General features: G+C 38.8%; 1 protein-coding gene across 1 annotated transcript in view; it reads right to left on the minus strand.

Moving 5' to 3' along the window:
* Window positions 1-1,281: 1,281 nt before the first annotated feature.
* LOC104542228 (nuclear receptor ROR-beta) overlaps window positions 1,282-19,970 on the minus strand; it is a 27,932-nt gene continuing 9,243 nt past the window's right edge. The window contains exons 5-7 of the mRNA XM_010186465.1: window positions 4,336-4,457; window positions 3,060-3,192; window positions 1,282-1,429 (exon numbers count right to left, since the gene is read on the minus strand). Of these exons, the coding sequence (XP_010184767.1) occupies window positions 1,314-1,429; window positions 3,060-3,192; window positions 4,336-4,457 (371 nt within the window). The 3' untranslated portion in view covers window positions 1,282-1,313. The remainder of the gene's footprint in view (window positions 1,430-3,059; window positions 3,193-4,335; window positions 4,458-19,970) is intronic.

Raw genomic sequence — 19,970 nt, forward strand, 5'->3', positions numbered from 1 at the left:
CCAGCCACAGTCTATAAAAAACTGAGGAGATCCGAGGTTTTCGTGGTTTTTTCCTGGTTTCCTGGGCTGCTTCCTGTCGCATCTTGGGATGGCTGGGGCTACCTCCATGTGTTCGGCAGCATCCACCACCATCTGCTCCAGGCACCACTGCGGTCCCTGGTGATGAGTCACAGCAGTCGCAGTGGCCATGAGGCACTGCTTGGACACTTCCACTCGGGACTACTGGGATCAGGTTTTGTATATAGTTAAAGATCCTTTGTCCCTTATTAATTCCCTTTTCCTTTCCTCTGTTGTTTTTTCATTAAACTTGTTACAGTCTTAACTTCCAACCTTGTGCGAAGCATATTTTTCTTTTTTTCCTCTATTCCCTTTTCTTAATCCTCCCCCTGGGAGGGTAGCAGACAATAGAGAGAAAATCCTGCTCTCTCTCTCTCTGACACTTAAACAGAGACAGTAGCCCATTCCAGTGCATAATAACCCTTTAGGTGAACAAAGTTTTCCTAATGTGCAATCTAAACCTCCCTTGGTGCAACTTGAGACCATTTTCTCTTGTCCTACTGCCTGTTACCTGGGAGAAGAGACTGACTCCCACTTCACTACAACCTCCTTTCAGGGCATTAAGGTCTTCCCTTAGCTTCCTTTTCTTTAGTGTGTGCACATATATTTATATATATTTTCCAGGTATATATATAGTATATACCTACATGACAAATATATACATTTGAAGCAGATATATCTCTTTGAGTTTGGTCCTGAATAAATTTCTTATAATGTATTAGTCTCATAGATGGGCAAAATGCATCCATTTAACCATTAATACTTCTGGTAGCACTCAGTATCATGTTTAGAAATGAAACAGTTGTTTCAATATATTAATCTAAGTGAGGTTGAAAGTTTTAGGCAAAATGCTGTTTTAGGTAAGTCCTTGTGGCAATTCATCATTTTAGTCTGCTCACTGCTGGGGCTAAATTTCCTTCTGCAGGACACAACTAGTGAGAGTAATCTGATATATGAAGCATAACTAAACTGTGAAGACAAAATGCTTGGCTCCTGCCATAACCTCATGTTTAATCAAAACTTCAGACGGCAGAGTAAGAAATCTATCTGAAAAACCCTCATGTTGCTCTTTTTTTATGAAGGTAAAATGCCTATCACTTCTCACAGATAGTGGAGTCACCTTTTTTGCTTTTTCAGATCAGCCTAAAGATATGGAGGTTTGAGGATTCAGCTTTCACATTTTCACTATAGGTCAGTATTTTCAGGACAGATCTGTCACTATGTAGTTCAATGTAATTGATCAAAACAAAGAAGACCTACATACCCAAGGCTTTAAACATTTGCATCCCTCCATACTTTCCTTCAAACAGAACAGTATTGTTGAGTGGGTTGAAGGCACGACACATTCTCACCAAAACCACTTCCAAGCAGCCTATCAGACATGAAAAAGAGCAAAAGTATCACATATTACTGTAAATTAGAATAAAGGAACTTTCAAGAAAATATTTAGGAAGACACAAATCATTAGAAACATCAGCATTTATACAAAAAAGCAGCTTCATTCAATGTGTATAAAAAGCCCTAGCTTCATTTGGATAGAGGGGCAGAACATCACAAGATATTTTTAGAGAGAAAGTAGAAGTTAAAGTATTGTCAAGAACACCCCTAAATTGGGTTTTACTTTTGTTTCTCTTGTTCTTCTTTCAGGCTGTGGAATAGCCAAATGAATATTTCTTGTTTTCTCCTTATCTTTCCATATTATTTCCTAACTGGAGAAATACAGAGTTTTTTAAAATGAAAGGAAAAATTTCAAGCATCCTTTAACTAAATCCAGATCTTGTGTCAGAGGAACTCTGAATGAGTATTCATTTGCAGACTTGCTTTTGTTTTCTCAAGAAGTCCTGATTTTCTAACTCCTGCTCAGCATTAACAACAAAACAGAAAAAGAAAACCTGACATATCTATACATGCTGAAGCTAAACAGAGCTGTCCGACAGTACAGTCAAATATAACCACATCTTTTGCTGAGGGTGCACTTGTGTTGTTAGCTTTGGCAGCCAAATGAAGGAAATTGCTTGGGGTGCACTGGCATCTGCAGAATTTTGTTTTCCTAGAAGGTTGCCTGCATGTTCCCAGGATCTCTGTATCCCTTCTCTTTGCACCTGTGCCACCACCTCAGTCCAGCCCCATGCCAATCCACAGCTCTTTGTGTACAGAGCACTGAATCACACTGGCTTTCAGCCTTAATAAAGAGCTCTTGCTTGAAATAGGAATCACTTCTTATGCTTTAATGAGCTGCCTCACACACCATCCTGCCTTTTACACATGGAGGAAACAAGAAACTGATATGTCAGGGTAAATGCAATTAATTACCAGTTGCGGTTCACTTCGTCATACCATTTTGTCCTCCTGAGTTCGGCAGTGTTACTATGTAGTCATGATAAATCTTGTCACGATTCTTGCGGAGGACAGAAATTACCGAGTCCCATGACAGGGAAGGAAACCCTTTTCCCCCTTGCCCTCATGCATGCACGTGCACACCCAGGCACGCACAGAGAGCATGGCCAGAGCACACTGCCATAATCCGCTCTCATTTATTCTGAAACCAACTGGCGCCAGCAGGGATTTTCCCTCCTGTGCACTGGCTGGAGGGTATTTCTGTAGTCTCATTAAAAAGATTAGAGATGACCACAGAGGCAGGCCCCGGTGAGCCTGTGTTCGTTTCACTAATGACAAGTGGGGATTTTACAGGGCGGCAGATGACTGATTCGACCAGCTCAATTCGCAGGGTCCTTCCACCACATGTCAAGTTGGAGACTGCAGTTTGTGCAATGACTGTGTGTGTGCTTGTACTTAATAACCACAACTGACTGCAGAGGGAACAAGATCAGAAGGCAGTAACATGATTAATGGGGAAAAATATGGAATGGTTAATGTAGCTAATGAAACAGATTGAAATTAGAGCTCCTTCAAAATTAAAAAGATTTGCAGAACAAGACAGCAAAGCACATTTCTAATGTGCTGGGTGATAAACCAGCCTCAAGCCTCCAGCGTTTACCCACCTGACTTAAGGAGAAGAATTTGGTCATTCTGGCAGAGCTCCATGAAGCCTGTTATGCGCTTTGCAAACTCCACCACATACTGTATAGCGTGGGTGATCTGAATGGCACACTGCTGCCACAGAGCTTCTCTGGTCTTCCAGGAAAACATGCAGGGAAAAGCAAAAGTGGTGAGCAAGTGGGTTCATCAGTGCGTTAAATGCTTCAGGAGGCCTTGCAGAAAGGCGTACTCCTCAGACTCCACCCCCAACTCCAGGCAGCGCTAGCAGCATCTCTGCTTCTCAAGGTACCAGACACTTTTCACTAGAAGATTGTGTTCACAAGCTGATTGCCTCAATGATGTGAACTCTGGCATTGCCCCTCCAAAGGGGGAGAATCCATTGTCCAATGTTAAAAGGTGATTCTAATGTTGGCTTTTGTGCAAGACAGACAAACAGTGCCACAAACAATGTAAATATCCCGGAGTACTCTTAGGGAAGAAGTTGCACAGTGCTTCTAAGGGATCCAACAGAATATTTTTGCTAGTTTGAAACTTAAAATAACTTATAATTAAAGTACTATTGCAGTCTGAACACTGATTGCATCAAAATTTTATCTCCTTGCTAATAATGTTGCTTGCACACAGAAGTCTGGAAATGTAAATGAATGCTCTTGGTTTGCATGTCCCAGCTCTGCAAGCTGTGGTGTGTTTTTATTCTTGATAGTGCTGCATAGCCCCTCAGCTTTCAAAGAACAAGCTGGAGTCTCTCCTGTCTCTTGTGTGATCACCTAATGTGCCAATAGAAATCTGACTGAAGAATCCTTCCTAGTGATGCTGGCACAAGAGGAACAAAGATACTATTGACTGGACTACATCTGAAGAGGTTAAGAAGTTATTTGTTATTCACATGAAAAGTGGATGTGTTTTCAAAATTAGACGGACACTAAGTTACGTTGTCATACTTTCTTAAAATCCTTACAACAGAGGATCCAATCCTGATCACATTAAAGTCAGTTGAATTTCTGCATGAAGTTTAGACCTGTGATAACAAATAAAGCATGGAAAACTGGATTCCATAACCATACTTAAGCTTCAACGTCAGCAAACATCCCCAACATGCCAGAAAGCTGCAGCTTCTTTTTATGAAGTGTCACTCCTTAGCTTTCAGTAACCAGGTCCTCAAAGTTATTTAAAAGATTATTTTGACCTATATGAAACTCATCAGCATATTCTTGACAAATGCATTCCACAATTTCAAACTATACAGAGTAGAAGAAAAAGCATGTTACAGGATTGTACCTTGCTCTGGTAAACCTTTATTTCCTCATATGTGTGGGTCTGCCACGCTAGCTGGTGTAGTTCCTCCATTGTATATTGACATGTCTCCAAGTGAGATTTAATGATATTCTGTGCAATTCGATCTGCAAAGAGAAAAATAAAACATAGCTTGCATGAAACAGTGAACAGTGATTTGCAATAGCAAAATGTTGAAAACATTAAAGCTGTTGGAAAATATCAATTTAAAAAAAATAAATCTTTTCTTTCCAATGCTACATTTCTCTCTCTTTTTTTTTATTTCTGAAGATGACTGTTGCAAAATTGTTCAGCATTCAATCCAAAGCCAAGTAATGCTTGATAAATAGTGGATCTGCACATGAAAATAACAATGAATCTTGTGAAACTATCCAGACTCCTTCATTCTGGAAATGAATTCTTTTTTTTCCTGTGTTTAATAAATGCTGTTTGGAGACCTTGGTTATTTGATCACTTCTGTCTGTCCCAAGTCTGTGCAGCTGCCCAGCTCTGACTGCTAAATCCTGACATGGGCATTTGCACAACCTTGGGGTGACTCAGAGAAACAGGAAACAGGTCTCTTCTGTTTTTTCTCAAGTTAGTTTTCAGCTGGATTTTCAACAGGAAGCTGTTCTTGTTTAGCTTGATAAATATGAACACAGAAACTGGTGTTAGCAGGGGGTGAGAGCTAGAACAAGTATCTTGGGTTTTAGAAGGACAGATGGGGGGAATAGATCTCACACACAAGAGTAAGTTACCTTAAAGTTATTTTGAAATTGCAGCCCTAGAAACTACTTCATAACATGGAACACTGGATGCAAGGGGAAAGGGAAGCATTCATTGCTGGTTTGAAAACCCACTGAAACAAAGAGTAAACTTCTCAGGGAAGTATATTAAAATAGATCTTTGCCCTTTAAGCCACTTGAGTGGATTACAAAGACTTTCACAAAAACTTCCAGCATGAATTCATTAGCATTGAAAGTTGAAATGTCTTGATAGAAAATGCTAAAGAAATGTTATGATTTCTTATTTTCAGCTTTGAGACCTACACATCTAATGAAGCTCAGTGCTTCAGTCTGAAGACACTGCTTAAGCTGAATACCTTTTAAACATCAGAACAAACTATAAGTCACAGAACTGAGCTTAAGCCCTTATGGCAGAACTGACATTTCACAGAAAACTCGTTTGTCAAAAAAAGAAAGGACATTGGCAACGCATTAGCCAAACCTGAGCATGGGAGGTTAAAAGAACTAGGAATATAATAATTTACTAATTCACAACCTCAACAGTTTGCATACAGTGGGTGGATCTGGTGCTTACAGTCTCAAAATAAGACTCATTCTTTGGCCAAATGCTGACTGAGTTTTAAAACACCAGCAGGAAGGAAAGCTGAAAAATGAATGTAAATATATCTATGTTCCCTGCAGTAACTGCTATAGGAGTGTTATTTAAAGGAGAGATGTCTGTGTTACTGTCACAGTTAATAAGCTGAGCCTCAGTGGAAATGCACTGAAGAAAACACAAAAGACTTCCAGGTTTTTGTAGGTACAATGAAACCTTCTCAATTCAATCTTTACAGGTATCCCTTTAAAGGCCAACACTATCTTTCGGTTTCTTGACAGAAGAATTGACTCAGGCACAAAGATAACTAAAAGTGAATATTACTGAGTACAGGGATCTATCCATCATTCTTTTATGGAAGGTTGGATGCAAGTCTTAACCCATGATGGTAAGCTGTTGCATTTCATAGTAAAAACCTTACAGATAAATAGGCATGTTGGAATAAAGGGATGATGAATTTAAACAGATTTTTTAAAGGGATCAACAAAGGTTTATTTGCATTTCTTTAACTAATAAAAGCAAGTAAACCCCACCTTTTTTAGAAAGATCAAATTTCAGATGTTCACCCCCACATTGTTCTATTTAAAGTACAGTTTTAACAACATCTTTCTGGAAAAGTCCTTAGCCACAGTAAAACTAATGGCAGAAGCTCAGGTCAATCTATAGGTTTTGTCATTTATATTCCTGGAAGGGTTTAGCCAGACAGAACTGAGGTACTGTCAGAGGAACGTTTAGGCCTGGTATCTAAAACACTAGTGAAAGAAATACAATTTCAACTTGAATTACAATTCCGCAACCTGAATGGTGAAGGATTTTGCTCTTTGTACCCACCTGCTGGTCTTTTTTCACCTATGCTTCCTAGCCCAGCTGTCCCAGCCTCACAATTTGTTACAAAAGCTGAAACTATTCACATTCCTGACATAAAGAAAATGTAAATACCTCAAATACTTTAATATTACTGCATAGACAGATTTTGAATCAGATAAAGTGACCTGATGTCAATAGGCTGAAAATAATACCTTTTAATTTCAAAATTATTTCAAAATATGCTTAATTAGTAGTTCCAGATTATTGCAAAGATCCTCAGCTCTACTCCTTTTCTTTGCATTTATGTATTTACCTTGGGACTGAAGGGCTGACAAACACCTCAGGGTTTGGTAGGGATGGCATCCTGTCTTTTACCCCCATACATCTTTTTCTTATGTACTTGTGCTTATGTTGAGCTGACATTAAAACCCATTTAGATGTGCAAAGGCCTAGGGCAATTGCAGTAAGCAGCAGCTCTGAATGCTGACATCCAAAGAGGAATCAGGTGGAAGACAGACTTGAAACTCTTGTGCCGCAGGCTAGTCAAGGCTGAGTGTGTGATGGAAAGGGTATACTGGGTCTCAGGGGAGGAGAAGACTGCTCATTCAGCATAAGCAGCAGAGGAGATTGCCTACTTACACTCAGTGCCAGAGTTCTTGGAAGGAGCTTTAGGCAAATATACCATGCACTGGGTGTGCAGAGCTGACACGATGCAGAAAGCAGAAGAAATAAAAGCTTGTCTTGGTTCTCAGATGGTCCAGCAAGAGAAGATCCAATGCAGGCAGAGCAAAGAACATCACTATCTAAGGGTTTCAAATACCATAGCCCTTTTTCCTGACATTTTCAGATTTTAGCATCTTTTTGCTAATGAAGTTGGAATCAGTACACATCTTGGAAAATCCTATGCAGAAAGAAGTTCTTACATCACTGGGAATAATGTCTTGACACTTAATGTAATCTTATCCTATCATATGGCACAGATACTGTGTTATACCCAAAATATGATACATTTCTGTCAGACCTGGCAGCTCTGAAGCCCTCTTGACAACTGAGTTAAACAGATCAATTCCTTTAGTAGAATTAGAAAGAAAGGGACAATGAGGAAAGAAAGCAAACAGCTTCATACAGAAGGAGGAAAGCTATTGCCTTGGTGCAGAGGCTGTGGCTTCAACCCTATGGAGGTACTCTGCTGAGGTGATGCTCAGCAGCTTTGTCCCTCCTGTTCTCCAGGCTAGAAGAGTCCACAACACTTATTCCATGCATCAAGTCCTGGCTTTTGTTCGTCTTCAAAAATCTTGAGTCAAAGATTTCAAGGGCCCCCTTACACTGTGAGGCTGCAGGAATCCTGTTTGGATGGACTGCAATGACTATAAAAGACAACTCAGTTTTTGTGACCTCCATGCAAACTGCACTTCTGCCTGAAAAGCTGTCAGCCTCCATTTTACGTAAGTTACAGCAGGTTTGCAAGGTTTGCTTTATGAAAAGGAAAACAAACGAGATGAATCTGGCCACTTAAGTATGAGAACCAAAGTTTGCGACATTTTCTTTTACAAGCACCAACTACTGCAACTATTGAGTGAAAACCAGTATTTCCAACTGAAAGAATTACTGAGCCTGCATGATAGTATATCGCTGGTGTTATAATAACTACAGCTGTAACCTGCAGGATTTGTAAAGTTTATTTGCCATTGTACATAAACACAAATGTAGACTAGGTGCTTCACTCATCCCCTTTTGTCTATTTTCTAGGTTTATTATACTAGGGCTATATCTCCTACCATGCATCATGGTCATTTGATACTACATGATATGCGGGGAATCTGAAAGCATATCCTAGTATACTGACTCTGTCTGGGAAACATGGCCCACAGAAACTAACATGTTCACAGTGTCTGAATGCCAGCATGCACTGTGACGTGGAAGCATTCACATTAGGTAATGCGGTTTTAATTTGATGATTTCTTAGTATTGGTACATTAATTTTTTTTCATGCAAAGCAGACACTTTTTTGTACAAATGCTATGTTTCATTAAAAGAAAAAAAAGTTCAGGAAAAAATGTATTTGCTTCCAGAGAGATAAACTAGAAACAGCATACTGAATCAAGAAAACAGTCAATAGTTGCAAAGAGTATGAGGTCTTGAAAAATCAGAAATACTCAAACAAGATATATCCTGGAATGACCACTTACAGTTTACTTCTGCTCTGCATATATCTGACAGGTTTTCTAGAATATAATGACCTACTATTCTAGCTGTAAAGTCTCATTGATTTTTAGGGTGACAAGGAAACCCAAATATTGTTGGTTGGCGCAGCCAGAGAGCAGAAACCCAAGAGGTGGTGCTGGACTCTGTGCCCCAGAGCAGGAGGGAATTTTGCCCTTCCTGTCATAGCAGCTTGCGCATTGCTGGTGGGGTCCTGAAAGGTGCTGGCTGGCTGGGGATTGGGATTTTGCATTGCAGCAGTGTAAAAAAAAACAAAACTCAAATGCATAGTAGGAGAGAGATGCCCAGAAGAAGATGAAAATCGTACATCAGGAAGGTAAAAACAATCATCTAGTCCAAAAGATGTCAAAAAGATTTGTTCTCATCCTGCGAAAATATTGTGGGTTTCTTGAAAGAAATACTGTGTGTGTGTGTGTAGGTAATTTTATGGTTTGCAACAAGCAACTTGTCAGACAAAATGGCCTCAGTGCCTATGACTAGATGGAGCAACAAAAGAGTAACAGAAAGATGTACATGTACTGTGGGTGAAATACAGGCTGTACAACATGCAAGAAAGCATGATAACAGAATAAATAAACATCTACAGAACCTCCTCCTGGGCTTGTAGCTTGGTCATTGAGGTCAATACCTGAAAGAGGCCATGTGCAAATATTGATGGGAACTGTCTTGAAGCATAACAAGGGATCTCACTGGTGCTAACAGAATTAAATGAAGCTATCAGGGAAAAGTAGCATTTGAAGGGTGAGATGTGGAATATAGGACATAGGCAAGATAGGGATGAAAAGGACCATGAGAGATCAATGCTCTTTTAGCAAAAGAAATGGCTTTTAATTTTGGCCTAGCATACCTAAAACTACAGAGACGACAAAAACACTTGATTCTGTGAGTATAGCTCAGTGAAAAGTGAAGTAAGCTATACCACAATTAGTGCAAAATACCCATCCTGGTTTCCTACAAATGTGTCAAATATTGCTTGCCATTCCCTCTCTGACCTCCTATCCCCCATGTCTGGCTGGGTAGGAGATATCACAAACGTGTGATTGGCCAGCAGCCACTTTGGGGTGAACATGGGCCTGGGTCACAGCTTCTACCTTTCCCTAAGGTTGTCTGTCTCCTTCATCTGCCGAGCAGTCTCTATTCCAGAACTTGTGGGAACCTGAGCATATGAGACTTCTGCTTCCTTTCACTGACAATGGATAGTAGCTAAAGAAGTAATAGATGGTCCTGACAGAAGGCCTGGGCAGACAGCAAGACTGCAAAAGCTCCATTCCATCAGCTAAGCAGGCCAAAAGCATATGCTGCAAGGGAAAATCAACAGTGCACAAGCTATACACCTCTCACATAAACCTGGGACTACAGTTCACAACTTCCAGAACAGCAAAATGACCTTTTCTGTTCCATTTTGACTATTCTGCTGGGCTCTTCTTCTTCTTCTTCTTTTCTTTTCCTCCTTTCTTTTTTTCTTCCTCTACTGTAATTTCTAATTTTAGATTTCACCTCACAAAAGGCACTCTCCAAAGGTTATAATAGCATGCATTGTACCACTGGGTTAGGAGCTGCTTAAACGCCAAGTACGTACAGAAAACTGAACATTGCAACCTAGATAGTATAAATCAGCATAGCACAGACCTGCAGGGGTCTATCACCAGCTGATGAGTCAATCCTGCCTTTTTCAGACATTTCTTTGCAATATTCAGAGATCTCAAACTACAATACTGAGGAACAACACCAACTTGGGGTCAAGCACAATGCTGGTGGGGACGGGTGTAATAACTCCATGGACTGCACACAACATTCTCCAGCTGTGAATTTGGCCTGCCAAGTGGAAATTATCCACAGTACTCAGCAGTGTCTGTTTCCTATAGGCTCTTCAGTTCTTTCATTTGTCTCTCTTTTCTCTGGAGAGACTCTTTTCTCTGGAGAGACTAGTTTTTCTCAGCATTGCCTTCTTTTGCACTGGGAACTGAAGAACTTTGAAGTGTGCCTCCTAAAACACTGATAATCATCCTCAATTAAAATGAATAATGAATTTTTAATTTGCCACTTACCCTTAGGATCCAGTTGAGTAGCTAAGAGCTCATCTCAGCTTATATCCTAAGTTGAGCTCTCACAGGGATCCACTTTGAATTAATGCTTTGGATGGCTGCTGTAAGCATGCATATCAGTTCACATAACTATCAAAACTCCACCTAAACATTCTAATTAAAATCTCTGTTCTAGGACTGAAAATAATGCCAAGCTAGTATCACATCAATACTCTTCTGTATCCTAATTCAAGAGTACTATGACTGCAAAATGAAAAGTTTTGCAAACTGGTTTCATTACACAGATTACCTCAAGAAATTTTTAGGCAGTAGTAGAGGCAGTGAAGCAGGTTAATAAAGCAGAAGTATGCCTTGTGGTTGCTGTTAAACGTCAATAAGAGGTCCCAGGTTTTTTTAAAATGAACTGGCTGAAAAGTTTGAAATTTTTTGCACAGAAAAGCAGGAGCAATTTTTCCTAAAAGTGGTTGCAGAAGTCTTATCCCATTTTTCTTCTGTCCCTGGTATTCTCAATGTCATCATGCACAAAAGATTTTCCTTTCAAAACTGTTATAGATAGACTAGTGAGTTTCATAACTCCCATTTGTTTAATAAATTTATAACACTACACAATATGCATCCTGGGAAGATGATATGAAACATTGAAACACTCATATGAGACTAGAAGCACTTGAATTTAGTTCAGGAATAACCCTCCCTTGTGTTCATGTTATTGAATGCTTACTGTCAGGAACAGATTGCACACAGAGGCAATGTTATGTGTGCGAATTCTGTTTTTCCTCTCACTCCCTTAAAAATAAATCAGTGTTTCATTTGCCTTTCAAAAAGAGACTAATAAATGACAAGAAATGACAATACAATTGAATGAAGTCCTAATCTGGAGGAATCTAGAGGATGGACCCAGAATTCTGTTAAATCCTAGAGGATCTTTATAAATTCTTAAAGGTCTCCACTTAATAATACTTTTCCTGGGTCTCAGCCAATTTAGTAAAAAACGTATATTTTGTACTAATTAGAAATCATTTAGCTAGCAGCAAAAGCACTAACCAAGGCAATAGCTAGAGCTTACGGGACATGGACTCTACAGGCACCACATAATTATCACAAATTCATTGAGATAAGCTGCTTCCTAAGGATAGCTTACATAAAGAGCTTTTTATGTGAAAATTGAGACAGTTCTGAAAAAAAGAATGGGGTTTCATTTATTACAATTAAGCAAGTGTTTACTTGGAGTGGATATTGTTCACCATGCAACCTAGAAGGTTTCATTTAAGGTCACATTTAGCTTTTTATAAAGATTTCGAGCAAGCTAGGTATAAAAATGACTTAAAAAGTAATGACAAAATATTCTATGATGGTTCTATTTTCCTGTAGTGTGGCAGCTGAGTTGGATCAAAGTGGTGTCAGTGCACAGTGTCTGAAAGTGAAACAATTTGGTTATTATAAGCAATGCCAGGGTTTTCATCGATCAAGAGGAAAAAACATCCATGCAGTCAAAAAGGAACAGAAAACAGTGCTCCATGCCTTAATATCTTACTTCAGCTATTATAATTTATATGTGACTTTCATCCTTGCAAGACTACTGCACTATGAAAACTGAGTTCTGATAACATGTTATAGCATTTGTCTGACCCCTATATGGGCTAATGGTTGTTTGTGCTGCATTTTTCCACTAAACACAATCATGTTCCTCTCCCTTCTGTTTCACTTCAACTTTTTTTCATATCTTTTCACTCTTGTACAGTAGAATAGCTGCTATTCTGTGAAATAAAGTATCAAAACTGAATGGACTGAAGAAAGATATCGTTACTGATGGAGCTGGGAACATCACAAACTGCATAACAAGCAGAATTACTTTATTCTCAAGAGTAAAGTGTAAAGTAGTGAAAAGCATGAAGTGAGTGATTAAATCTGTCAGACAGAAAGCATGCAGTGTGAAAAAGTGAACTATGGCCCTGGGTAGTCAAACTGAAGATGCTTTTTGTGTACTGGAAAAGAAAAAAAATTGTAAACCCAAACTTCTGCTGGCTTCCTTGTGGAGTGCTACGTTTGTCTTCTTTCAAGCTGTATGTGAGACACAACCCTGCAAGACAACATCCTCATATCCTGGCCTCTCCATGCTCCGGCACCTGCTTTGGGCTTCTCTTTTTGAGAGTTTCTTGGAAAAAGCCAGTTACCATTTCTTCTGCAACTGACATTGCTTCTCTGGAGCATATGACAGTGAATCAGCCAAACGGCCATTCCTATGACTGGCAGTAACAGCACGTCTCAGTACTCGTTATACCATTAGCTTTGCATTGATCTTTTTGTGTGATTTCTAATCTGACAATATTCACAGCACAGTGCTATTCCTGAGAAGATTGTCACGATGTATGTTAATATATGCAATGTATAATATGATATTTTACATATTTTGGCTGCTACAAATGGTTGCTCTCTAACTGCTTTTTGGATTCTCAATCGAATGAACATATTTTGTCAAGTTTGGTTATGCAAGAAAATACTCGTCTCTTTTGAGAAAAGGAAGAATTTTATATACTTGCTGGATTACAAATATATCCACTTTAAAGAGTATATTATGATGCTGTGGAAATGTAATCTATAGGTTTGTAGGTTGTTTTAAATACCATTTAATGCATATTTTAAAATAATTTTTACAACTATCGAAGAAGTAAGTAAACCAGAACAAAAGACCCCAAAATGTTCCCCACTCTCAGTCTCAGTCAAAAGATGTCACTGTTTTTATTAACTTCATTGCTTAATCCATCTGCTTATATTGTTCAAATAGGCATAATCACAGTTAAGAAGGGACCTCATTGCCTTGGATGCTGCAGAAAAACAGTCAGTAGAAAATCTTTTCTTGAAAACATGCATCATATGCCAGAAGTAATTAAACTTTACCTTTCTGTGCACAGAACTCTTGCTTATATTCCCACTTGCAATACATATCCGTACAATAAACATAAAGGGCAATACTTAAAATGGCATTTACTGCAGCATCTATAGCATGGTCTGTAGTGTGATCAAATCCCAGCTAGGAACACTGCCAATGACCATCATTGGCAAAATGACTGTGACATTATTAGTTGGCCTGCATTTGACATTTTTTACTTAACTGAAAGAGAAGTCAAATTGCTTCCAGAAATAGCCAAATAGCTTTATAATTTGCAGGAAAACCCAGTCTGAGGTACTTCTAGGTTATCTATCTACTGCATTTTCAAATAATTTTAGATTAATTACTTTACTGTATAAATTTAAACTAACTTAGGTTAGTAAAAGCACACTGCATCGTACTTATTGAACTGTTATAATTTGTGTTAAGTGTAGTCAAGCAGAACTGCAAGAACCAACATGCGACTAATCCAAAGTCCACTGCAGTTACTGTGAGGCAGTGGATGCTCAGTGATTTGGAAATCACTGGGTGAAAAAGCTGGTACCTCCTAGAAAACAGTCTAAATCTACCTCAAGAGTAATAAGACAAACTCTGCCCTCCATGAGTCTTCTTAAAACAGTACGTGTTAAAATATGCACTTAGGAAAAGATAACAACACAATCAGTTATTTATGAACATTTGGATCATTTAAACTACCAGGCTGGGCAATATAAACTCATTAAAGCCTTTATGTAAATCTGTAATTTGGCTGGGTTTTGTCTAAATTTGCAAATAAAGAGAGATTACTAATTTGGAGGTGGGAAAAGGCAGATCCAGAAAATTTGAAAAACTTTCAAAAATATTAAATTTCCCCCCAATATTTCTGCCATTTTTTTTGTTGATTTCATTGGTAAAATTTAATTCAAATGTGTGATAAAAATCAGAATCTATAACTATAAAAACCCACCCTTCACTTCAGCATCAGTTCAGCTAGCATGCTTCAGCATCATAATGCTTTAATTTATTCCTCCACTTTTCTGTGTATTTTTTATGAAGTTGAAGAGTTTCCTAACTGAGCAATGTTGTCAAACTAGTTTTAAATCTTGCCATTCTCTGTTCTCTTCTTGAATGTACAAAAAAAGGGAAAAAAATACTTATTTTAAAAAAAAACAGCAGAAGAACTTCTAAGTTTTGTCACATGAACTAAAATGAGTACAGAGATGAAATATTAATTTATTCTGATTGTCACCTTTAAATAGGTAATGACGGTAAGACACAGTGCCCTAAGGGTATCTGCACAGAAATGCACATGCTGCACATTTTTAATTGATCACTAGATGGCAACATTGCTCTGCTGAAATATAGCTGTAAAGCTGTAAACATTTGTCCTGCAAAATTTGAGTATCACTTTGGCAGGAAGGCTATTAAACCATGGCTTAGAAAAAGGGGTGAAGAAACATTACACATGACTACAGTCAAAAACCCCATAATTTTTGCTTCAGTGTGTGGTGTGCAGTGGCCTTGTAAAGGGAACTTCAACATAGGCATTAATGTGATCTTAGGTATGGGTTTTAGTTAGAGAGTTCAATGCATTTTGAGTGTGATGGTCCCTGTGGTGTCCCTTCAAATAACATCTAACTGACCAATATATGTTCAGTAAGCTGTTCATTAACACTTCATCTGACACAATGAACAAATGCTAGAAGATTTGTAGAGAAGGGAGTTAAAGAATAAGAATAAAAAGTGCTTATCACATTGGAGAAGTTTTTTCCAACCTTCTACAGCAAGGCACAGCATACTTTTTAAGACATCAGTCTGATGCTGGTATATATATTGCATAGGCACAATACAGTGCTGTGGACATGCCTGAACAGTGTGGGCATGAAGGAATAAACTCAGTTCTTTTAAAGTTAATGGGAAGATTTTTACTGAAAGGAGAAAGGTGTGGGACTGGCTTTCAAATATATCTTCAGCAGAGGAGTTGAGAGTGTTTCCAGGTCAGTATCTCTGGATGAGATAGTGAAAGATTTGTTAAGCTCCTGCTTGTATGATGGAGCAATGGAAATGTAATAACTTTACAGTATTTAAAAGTGTTCACTGTAGGTACTGAGATGAATGTATGAAGCCAGCTAAATTAAGGCTTACATATGCAGAGGGTGACATTTGCAGTTACCAAGAGGGCTTTTTTTTATTTTCCAGTCAACAGGTGAAGGTCAAAAGAGCTGTATCTTATGGTGGATTTGGTGAGCAGGGCAGGTGAGATGACTCCTCCAATTCTCAACACGTGGCTGCTCTAGTGAGCTACTGCCCACCTTAAGATACATACAGCAGAGCAGGGTCGGACGAGCTGGGGAAAGGGAAGGTCAAGCCCAAGCCTGACAACCTTACTACTTGACTTTAATTTTGGTAGAAATGTAAGCTCACCAAGACATTGCGTAGCTTCAAATAGTGCTGATGTTAAAGAAATGCCATGTAAATATATATAAACAACATTTTTTTTCCTGTAATTATAGAGGCTGGGCTATGTGACCTCCTGTATGCTCTAGTGGTGGCTTATTGACTACCTAAATATACACAGCTATAGTACTTGTCAATTTGACCTGGAGTGAACCCTTAACCATTCTGTATTCTCCACAACAGTGCTTGCTTATATTTTTTTCTCATCTTTAAGCAATCATAAGCTGGTAATCTCAACTGCAGTCAAGGCAGGGAAACCTTTTCATTAACATTTAGAGACTAAGATCTGAGCTATGTATTTTTTGAGGAAAATGCAATGCTCAGCTCAGTGACAGAAAATATTATGCACGTACATTTAAACAAGATGGTCTTTAATTTTTCCAAGTGTAAAAATAAGCCTTTAATACCTTCCAATTGAAAATTACACTTGGAAGCAAGCATTACCATCCCTCTATGTGGCTACCAAGGTCAGGAAATGGAGCTACCTTCTCCCTTTAGGATTTCCCATGCATCAGCTGACCTCTGTGACTCTCTCTGTGAGGACAAAGCTGTTCTGCAAATGACTGAATTGTTGCCTTCGACACAAGAAGCTTATTTTACCTCACGGTTTGAGCTCCAACTGCAGCACGAGGAATTTCTGCCTTCCCAGAAGTGCAGATTGCATGGTGGTCAGGGAGAAACAGGGCTGTGCTGTGGGGTCCCTGGCAGCATGCACCCTCAAGCCATGGGTGTCTCCCATGCTGGCAGCATCACTGGCTGGCAGGACACACTTGGGTCATGCCACCCCTGGACATCAAGACAGGTGGGGTAAGAGCCTGCCCAAGTCATCTGGTCACTGCATCTGACCTACTTTGTGCTCTGCACACCTGGCTACAAATCCAGAACAAATCTCCAATAAGATGTCTTGAGTTAAGGACAAAAATACCTCCCCTGAAATAAAAAGGAGCTGGCTTGGAAATACAGCTGACGCCAAGCTGAGACTCTGCTTCTGTATGCTTATTTATGAGCCTTGGACTGATCTCCTTGTTTTTTATGCTTCTTTTTGTAACAGGAATTGGAATACTGACCAGGCTGAGCCTAAGGCACAGTTCTGCCTAATTGGGAACTACACGATTTCATCCAACTTTTCTCCACCGTAAGCTCTGGCAGTTACATGAGAAATCTGTGTCTATATCTGAAACTTCTCTTTCTTATACTTAGCCCTCTCTTCATTTGGAGACATTACCTCTCCTGCTTCTCATAGTGATCAGATAATGTGCAGTTGTACCCTGGATTATTCAACTCATTTGGAAGAATATACTAGTACTAAATATGTGCAAATGAGCCCTATATAACGTTAATTTCTCAGCACCTCTTTCTCCTACATCTGTATCTTAGTACGGTATTTAGAGATACTAGTAAGCATGAAACGCAGGATAAGCTATATTTTGCTTGCTGTGGCATTCTAATATTCTGTGTTGAAACATTTGCTGTGTAAAAATTTTGAATTTCAAAACTGCTAAGTAGAACAATTTCCATTTCCACTACAAAGTCTCCTACAAATGAAGGTATGTTGAGGAAAAAGAGCACTTTCACATTCAAATTAAAGCATAACACTGTTAAAGATCAAAGTAGGCCTGACCATTTCAATTTCTTTTTGGTGGAATTAGAAAACTAACATGTGAAGAAAAGAACGTAAATGATGTGCAAATTATGTCATAGAGTATCTTGGAAAATATTATTTTTATAACTAAATCAATGTGACAGGGAAATGAAGATGTTATTTGGATTTTTCAGAAAACCTTACTGTTGGATAGAAAGTAAAAAGTAAATGCTAAAGTAATTTATGCAACTACAGCAAGTTGTTTAGTCAGGTGCAGCAGAGACTTTTGTTTGAACTTGTTTTACAAGCATTTAACATTTTCATTAATAAACTGAAAGAGAGGATTCACAGCAAGCTAATTAAATGAAGAGATAATTCTCAACTGAAAGAAGTCACAAAGAATCAATGAGGACTGAGACATAATGTAACAGGATTGAAAAGGTCAAAAAAATAAGAAAGGGAAAATCAGATTCAAACTTGAAAATGTGTAGTCAGAGGTATTTTAATAAAACCTGCCCTATATAGGAGAGAAGTGAGTGAAAAACAAGTAAAGCAATAATACTGAAAGAATAAGTGAGCTGGATATTGGCTGGCATGTGATGCAGAAACTGCAAATACTACTTTAATTCTGGGCTGCCTGTGAAGAAGTGTGTCCCTTGGAGAGCTTACAGCAACTTTTAGGAGCTCAAGAATGTGCAGAGCCTCATGCATTCTTGTATGAGATAAAAATTAAGATAGTTACACTCAAGATCAGGCAGGTGGCAAGGGAAGTTGTGCTTAAAAAAGTACAAATATAAAGAATATAAAGAATACAAAGACCAGGAGAAAACTAAGACTGGAAATTTGAATCTGATAGAAAGTCTTCAGTGAGGAAAAGAACTAACACGATCTGGGATACTTAAAGCAACAGTTTAGGATATCACTAGACATGGTATTATAAACAAATTTCTATCAGGCACGAGGATCAATGCAGTGCAGCTTTCCTATCTTCTAGATATTCTCTTATGACTTCATCTTACAGTTAAGGCAGTAATTCCTATTTAACATGAACTGAGCTTATTCCTAAATGTCACTGGCGTAAGATGCAATGCATTTGAAATTTAAGAAATCTGAAATTTAGTTTAATGTATGTGAAATTTAAGCACACTGTAACATGAAATCAATGCAGCCCAGTCTTTAGTGTTTTCCTGCTTTGACTGCAAGACTGCAGCTTTACAGATGGTCCAACAACCCACTGCAGCATTAAAAACTTTGTTTTTAAGCACTGAAAATATCATTTGCCTATGCATTAATCTCAGTATTTCATGGTACATCTCTTCCATTTTTTCAGTTGTGTCAGCTGATCTGTTACACTACATTATCTCCCACTAACACCTCTACCTCTCTGCTGTAGGAGTCACAAATAACATGAAGCAGTACTTGGGTAAAATTCTAGCAATATAGGAGCCTCAGTTCCAGTTTCAAAAGGAAGAGAGGTAAATGCCAGCACCTGAATTTTGCTGTCAGCTCCCAGACAGGACCTTAGCTATGAGCTTCCCCTGCTCAGGGTGTTCCCTGCTTTTTGTGCTCCAGAAGGGCAAAATTGGCCAGATGACACAGAGGATGGAAAACTGGAAAATGCAGGGTGGGTTTACGGCTGACTGATTTAGGGCTAGGAAAGCCAAAAGTGGGTGAAAATTTAAGAATTATGCATGATTTCTAAGCAATCCTGCAAGAGATAGAAGTTAAATGAGTCTCTAAATCTCCGTGAGTCAAAAGACTCTATTGACTTCAGTGGAATCCTTCAGGAACTAGGGATATAGTCCTGTGGCCATAATCTCTCTTTGGGGTCACTTCTGTAACTGAGCACAAACCCAAATTAATCGACTATCAGAACTGTCATATTTCTGGTATCTCCTCTCAGTCTCTCTGGGAATGTTTCCCTTTGGTACAAGGTTCTGCAGAGAAACAGCTCTTACGACTGTTTCTCAGCTGGTCTGGAGTAGTGCAAACCACTGTTGTAGGACTGAGGTTTTCAAAAACCACATGTGAGTACTATTCAGAGGGTCACAAGGAGGGAAGTTGGGGCAGATCCTAATCCTTCGCACTGCTATGCTGTGGGTGTAGGACTTCACTAGACAGCAGCCTAGACCAAATGTGATTAACAAACCTTGTCTCAGTAAACAGAGTGGCAGAAAAGCATAACTCTCTCCTGTGTAATTCGCAACTAAAGCTCTCAATTTGTTACAAAGCTTCCTGCACATGAGCATCCATGTTTAGAAAAAAATGCTACAGATTCTAGCTGCACCTTCATTTTTTTATCAGACGGTAACTCCTA

This window comes from Mesitornis unicolor, unplaced genomic scaffold (genome assembly GCF_000695765.1).
Source record: "Mesitornis unicolor isolate BGI_N332 unplaced genomic scaffold, ASM69576v1 scaffold22896, whole genome shotgun sequence".
Lineage (NCBI taxonomy): Eukaryota > Metazoa > Chordata > Aves > Mesitornithiformes > Mesitornithidae > Mesitornis > Mesitornis unicolor.